Here is a 6,926-nt window from a genome sequence, read left to right as displayed (position 1 = left end):
AACTTTCTCAGCCTGTCTTCATACGGGAGGTGCTCCAGCCCCCTCATCATCCTTGTGGCCTCTTCTGGACTTGCTCCAACAGCTCCAAGTCCTTCTTATGTTGAGGACACCAGAACTGTACGCTTATTCATTCTCCTGTTTTCAATACCAGACAAATGTCCAAAACTACTTTTACTTCTACTCAACCCACAGTTGAACACTTCTCTCTTTTCAGTATTGCTCTTTAATCATATTGGAGATCCCAATTTATGTAAATTAAAGACAGCATGATACCCACCCTGATCCACCTGAACTTTGGAAGAGGCCCAGCACATGTGTGAAGAAAAAAACCCGTTAGACTTACGAGTAAGAAAGCTCAGTTATTCTCCTCTTTTCAGTGGGAACGACCTAGAACCACATCAAAATAGCTAGTTTCACACATAAGCCTTACTTCTTTTGACCCTCCACTACATGATGGTTGTCCTTGCCCAACAGTGCATGGATAACTGCACTACCTGTCCAAAAATACCTAATATAGACCTGCTTCAATGCTATTCATAGAGGATGTTTCCAAGAGCTGATCATACACCTGAATCAAGTGTCTTGTACCCCTCTCGACAAGAGGAGACTAATGAGTTCTAACATAAGAAATTCCTTCAGTGCTTACAGTTAGGGCATTGCCATCCTTTAACTTCCTAGGTTCAGAAAGGAACGATCCCTTGAGCAGGACAGCTGCTTGCTCTGAGTAGGCAACATCCATGTTGAACAGCTCCTCTTTTCCAGGGTTTCGAACTGTGCAGGAGTAATCCTGGGCTTCTGCTACAGAGGAGAAATTGTCTTGAATTTCAGAAAGCCAGAAGGGTGAAGCTTACAAAACAAGTGTGCTAAAAAAACCTTGAGAGAGATTTGGGTGCCACTGCTTTTAAAAAATCCTATACACTAACATTTGAAAACAGTGTTCTCATCACACAGTCCTGAGATTGCTCAGTAGAGGAAGGTTCACTTAAAGCCATACCATTACGGCTACAATTGCCCTACAATCACCAGATCACTGGTAAGACATAAGCACAGCCTTAAATTAAAGGACATCCTATAGCTAACTTCTCTTCACACACCTGTGTATGGTGTCTAGAGGATTTCACCACATGATCTTTGCTAGACTGACACTATTTGCATCTTGAGTTGCTTTCTTGAAGAGTTATAGTTATCAGTTTGAGCAGCAATTCCTAACACCACCAGAGCCTGCAAAAGTTTGTGAAATCCACAACTGTGGATAACTGTGTATGCAAAAATAAAATAATTTTTTAAAAAAAAATCACAAAAAAAAAAAAGCCACCAAAAAAACCCAGAAACCCCAAAACCACAAACAGAGCCAATGTTTTAGAGCCCAAATTAGTTTAATGTCCCTTCGGGTTCCACCCCCACTTCAGTTCCTACACCTGTTCACTCCTATTCCACATTTAAAAGCTTCCTTCTTACTTCTGTGTATATTTGAAGTCTGTCGATTGTGCCACAGCTGATCTGGGCTGGACTCCTTTTTCTCTGCTGCTGTCACCTGAAAAATAACCAGAACACATTTACCTACAAAAAAAAAGAAGTTACTACAAGACCACCTGGTTTTGGCAGAAAACCTGACATTGTCTGTTGGTCTAAGAAAACGCTGCTCAAGCTCATGGGTACAAAACTGTTCTGAAATTAAGAATCATAATTAGAGGATTTGGCAGTGTTTGTGGTAAATTTGCACATCATTAAGCCAGTTCTTCCTTTCACACAAACATTAGCCAATTTCCTCCTACTAGTTCACTCACTGAGGGGCTAACAAACAGCGAACCAACCAAGCAACACAGGATCCACCCACTGCCTGCAATCACAGGATCTTTCACCAGGAAGAACACATAAAGTAGACATCAGCACCTAAAAGCTTCCCTTCATTGGTTTCATAGTAACCTATCTCTTCACATCTAGAGAGAGAAGTGAATCTTTAAAAGTGTAAGGAAGCATTTGATGGGCAATTCTGTTAATAAAAACCTTACTAGAACTTACTAGAACTAGTTAGAATATAGGAAAGCTTGTTTTATTGCCAAAACTTAGCAATTTTCCCAGAACCTGCATAGGACATGGAATTGCGGACTGAGGAGAGAAGGCTCCTGAAGGGGACACCTTAGAGCAGCTCCAGTGCCTAAAGGGGCTCCAGGAAACCTGGAGAGGGGCTTTGGACAAGGGATGTAGGGACAGGACAAGGGGAATGGCTTGAACCTGCCAGAGGGGAGATTGAGATGAGCTCTTGGGCAGAAGCTCTTCCCTGTGAGGGTGCTGAGGCGCTGGCACAGGGTGCCCAGAGAAGCTGTGGCTGCCCCATCCCTGGCAGTGTTCAAGGCCACGTTGGACACAGGGGCTTGGAGCAACCTGCTCTAGCGGAAGGTGTCCCTGCCCGTGGCAGGGGTTGGAGCTGGATGAGCTTTAAGGTCCCTTCAACCCAAACCAGTCTGGGATTCTGTGATGACAAAGTTAAAAGGAACCTGTGCAAAGTCAGTGCAAATAGGCAAAACAGTTAATCTGCACAGATGTGTATCTTTAGGGTGGGTGCACAACTGAGGGGCTTGCTAGAAAAAGCAGAATCAGTTCATTTAGTGTCTGCAGCTAAAGTACAGATCATGCAATGATAATGCCAGAGCACCTTCATATCCAGCTGCTGTGTAAACAGGCCACAGTGAAGAGTAATACAGGGGAAATATGTAGAAAAGTTCTGATGGAAATACCAACAGCTTTGGTGCCCAAGCAGCTCATGACAGAGGTGGGCAAAAGGCAAACTGCAAATCCATCTTAAAACACTGATGGAAATAAAAACCCAAATGACTGACACATCACTGTCTGCATTGTTACAGCAATAGGGATTTATCATGTTTCTCTACCTACTTCAAACAAGTGTATAGCAACACCAGGCATGTCTGAACATGTCCCTCAGAGCCCCAAAAATTGTGCTTGGAACTGGAATGACACAGCAAACCAGTATGGAAAATTAAGCAAAAAAGCCTGCTTCCCTCTGGGATTGCTCCAGGAATTACTCAATGGTAAAGGACTTCTGCTTAGAGCTTACATCAGTGTCATACCCTAACATCTCAAAAACTTACTGTTTGAAATAAAAATCATTCATTTGCCTAAGCTGAGCCTCTGCCACTTCCCATGAAAGAAAGAGGGCAAACACCACCTGTTGGTGGTTTTACAAGGAATACTGAGGTTAAGATGCTGGCCACTCAGTGAAGAAGAATCAAACAGTCATATAGACTCATATAAAATACATTTTCTTACTATCTCTAATTAAAAAGGGGGTGAACCCCACTGGTTTTTGTTTCAGCAACATCCACTAAAAACTGCAGATCTCAGAGGCAACTGCAAAGCTTTAAAAAAAATCATCAAACCTTTAAAAAGGTTGAGCAAAAGAAAATAGGAATAATTCCAGCAGATTTAGTGGAAAAAAGGAGTCCAGTGATCTTGCCCAAGTAATAAGTGAGATAAAATTAATGCTTCACTATTAATCAAACTGAAGCTATTTTAAAAGACAATTTTAGCATCTTGGTATATGCTTTCATTACACCAAAATGTCATTTTAAAAGATCAAATTGGATTTCAGTTGCCTATCAAATGCAAATATTCATGACCTAGTGTGTGGACACGTAAGATTAAGAGCTCAAAAATCTCCATTCCTATACAATAGAAAGTAAAATTTTTTAAGAGCTATAACAGGCTTCTATTTAATGTGCAAGCTTTAAAACTTGTTGAATTTCAACTGAGGCACTTAAGATAACCTTGCAGCATTATTGCTTCTAGAAATGTCACCTTTTTGTCACCCATTCAATGAGGAATGCAAGTACTGCTCTGCAAAAGAGAACCAACCATGACTCTGCCTCAGTGCAACTCACAGTAAGGAAGTAATCTGCACCTCAGCACTAGGCAGTTACAAAGACCACAACCACAGCAGTTTCCAGTGATGATGTGGACTGTTAGTGTCATTCCCTTAAGGCATTCAAGGGATTATTGGGGTATAATTAACCTCACTATAGTAAAAGAAGTTTCAAGGAGGCTCAGGCTGAGGAAGAGGAGTATTGAGTTCTGGCAGACAGCAAGGGTCCCATGCTACTCAAAAAGGCAGACCTTGGTTAAGCTCAGTACCTTCTGACTAGACACCTGAGCAGAGAGACTCACAAGAAGCCATGAATAGGTTACTCTCCAGTGGCCCCTAGAAGAAATAAAGGTACTGTACCTGTGGCCACAACCAAAAGAGGACCAGCAGAGCAGAAAAGCAGCTGAAAAGCTAATGGTTATGTACTGGCTAGCAAAACCAAGAAAAAGGCAGTGGATAGTCTTTCTTCAGGATTACCAGCTGCCCAGGGTCATCTTGTCAGAAAGCAACTCAGGAAGTTCTCTTTTTCTGGCTAATAATAATTTAACGTGTCACTGGAATAAAGAAAACACAAGAGGGCTCCAAACAATACCAGTGTTCCACAAGGCTGCAGGGCTGTAGGCACTACATAAAGTCTTCAGGCAGTCTCTAGGAAGCTTATGGAGATTTTGTAGCAACTTCTCAACACTGCACCCTGGATGCAGAAGTTCTACCATCTCAGCTTCATTTCAGCTCATGAGATGAATTTGATCTATTTGGAAATGACAGTAGCCCTAGACCCAGAAAGCCAACTTAGCTACTGCGATGCAACGAAAGCTTTCAGGAGATCCCTCTAAACCAGTGTACCTCCGAGCTGACCACTCCAAAAATGTCTCTGACATCACGAACAGGATGCTTGTTCCTCCTGCGAGACCGGGAATAGGTGTCCAACCGCCGCTGCACAGCAGCAGCCTGAGTCTTGGTCAAGGTGGAGAGCAGCACGATGTTGTCATTCTCAGAGGCACGGTCCCCGAGGAGGTCTGACAGCCCTGCGTCCTGGAGCCACTCAGCTTCAGCCTCGCCCTCTGCGACGCAAGTGGTGAGAAGGGTGAGTGAGATGGGGAAGGATAACAGAAATTGAATGCTTGCAACACTTCAGAGGCAGAAAACCAGAAGCCTGAGCCATCCCCAATCTGGGGTGGCCGTGGGACATCACTGGAAGGGAAGCCACATCTTTGTTAGGAAGCCACTGCTATTCTCACAGCCTTAGCCCTGTTCCCTGGTTCCCAGCTGGGTATCAGGTGAAACTGGAGGAGACACAGCACTCTAGGCAGCTATAACTGCCCACATACACCCTTCTCCTCACCCAAAGCGAGGAAAGAGAAGAAAAAGTAGAGATATTGCTGGAATGCAGGCTCCCTCAGAAGCTGGGCAGAACAGGGGGCACAAATGTGACTCTGTGTGGTATTTAGCACAGGAATTGAACCCAGGGGGGCTTTTATAGGATACAGTAGGAAAGCCAGATCAACTTGCTTAAATCTGCCTTTACAAAGGGTATCTCTGGAAGCAGGCTACAGCACTCAGCGCACTCGGAATGAATAGCAGTGCCTCCCTGGAGCACCCCAGGTTCTTTGACAGCTTTGGGAATGGACAAAAAAGATTTATGAGAAGCCACAACATCTGCACATTTGGCTATAGGACTCTTCCCAATTATCTGGCTATTTATTTTACTTTCTATTTATCTACATGCAGGCCTGTGCGCTTCAAATGTTTTCATTTTTCTTTTTTTTTAATATCCAGACACTGCTCTGGTAGATTCACAATACATTTGCATAACTATTTGCCTGCACCATTCTCTACCATTTTAGGTGGACTGGTACCTGTACAGTCATCCAGCAAAAGCAAAAATTATGTTCTCACTCTGTGCACTTGCTTTATGTCTGTGCCTATTCAAAACATCACTAAAATTAAAGACTATTTCAGCTCCAGAATGAAGTGTGAGAAGCATGGAGATAGTACAGCAGCATTACTCAAACAAGCTCAATTCCCCTTCATGCTTCAATATATATTATGATGCACTTCAAACACAGAAGACAATTTTTTCCTTATAGGCTGCACCCTCTGTGCAGCTGAGAAAATGCCCTGAGGAAGGTTGTAGCTACTTGAAATCCAAGAATAAAAGAAGCAATTTAGCAGGTGGCTTCAACTTTGATACGGTGAACACCACAAAGCCTTTAGCTTTTCAACTCTATGTCCCACATTCATTCACTGCAGGCAGCTCCAACACAGCTCTACCAAAGGTTACACTGGGAAAAAGAAAAATCACAACCGGACTGAAACAGAGCTGTTCATTCCCACTTTGCTTTTCCTATGCAAACTGGTATCTTAGTTATCGCAGCTGCTCAGGCAACGTTTTATTGTTGCTGAATCTAAATAAAAAAGCCATTTAATCTCTTCTTAGAATCCTAGAATGGTTTGGGTTGGAAGGGATCTTAAAGCTGATCCCAGCCACAGGCAGGGGAACCTTCCACTAGAGCAGGTTGTTCTGTGCCAACCCTGCCTTTGACCCCTGCCGGGGATGGGCCAGCCACAGCTTCTCTGGGCACCCTGTGCCAGCGCCTCAGCACCCTCACAGGGAAGAGCTTCTGCCCATGAGCTCATCTCAATCTCCCCTCTGGCAGGTTCAAGCCATTCCCCTTGGCCTGTCCCTACAGGCCCTTGTCCAAAGCCCCATTCAGATTCTTTTCTCTGTGGAAACTTCCATACTCATGCAACTTGCAAAAACACATTGCGACTCCATTAAAACTCTTCCCAGCCTTCAGAGCATACTCTTTGTGATCTTTGATGCTGTACTTTTTTCAGCATTAAACCACAACAAATAGATCTGGACTTGAAGTCAAGTATTTCCTTTAACAAATCTAACAAACTGGATGAAGTTTTGGGCTTTTTCCATGTCTGGTTCTACAGAAGCTAATACACAGGGGAAAAATCCTTCCCTGTGAGGGTGCTGAGGCGCTGGCACAGGGTGCCCAGAGAAGCTGTGGCTGGCCCCCCCCCGGGCGGGGTC

General features: G+C 43.8%; 1 protein-coding gene across 1 annotated transcript in view; it reads right to left on the bottom strand.

Annotated features, from left to right (window-relative positions):
- The window catches only part of ARHGAP40 (Rho GTPase activating protein 40), a 19,853-nt gene that overhangs the window by 9,780 nt on the left and 3,147 nt on the right, over nt 1–6,926 (bottom strand). Inside the window, exons 2-4 of the mRNA XM_010017338.1 lie at nt 4,727–4,944; nt 1,459–1,534; nt 647–795 (exon numbers count right to left, since the gene is read on the bottom strand). Of these exons, the coding sequence (XP_010015640.1) occupies nt 647–795; nt 1,459–1,534; nt 4,727–4,944 (443 nt within the window). The remainder of the gene's footprint in view (nt 1–646; nt 796–1,458; nt 1,535–4,726; nt 4,945–6,926) is intronic.

This window comes from Nestor notabilis, unplaced genomic scaffold (assembly GCF_000696875.1).
Source record: "Nestor notabilis isolate BGI_N333 unplaced genomic scaffold, ASM69687v1 scaffold12386, whole genome shotgun sequence".
NCBI lineage: Eukaryota > Metazoa > Chordata > Aves > Psittaciformes > Psittacidae > Nestor > Nestor notabilis.
The sequence above is the reverse complement of the archived record's forward strand: the minus strand, read 5'-3'. Positions and strand labels throughout refer to the sequence as shown.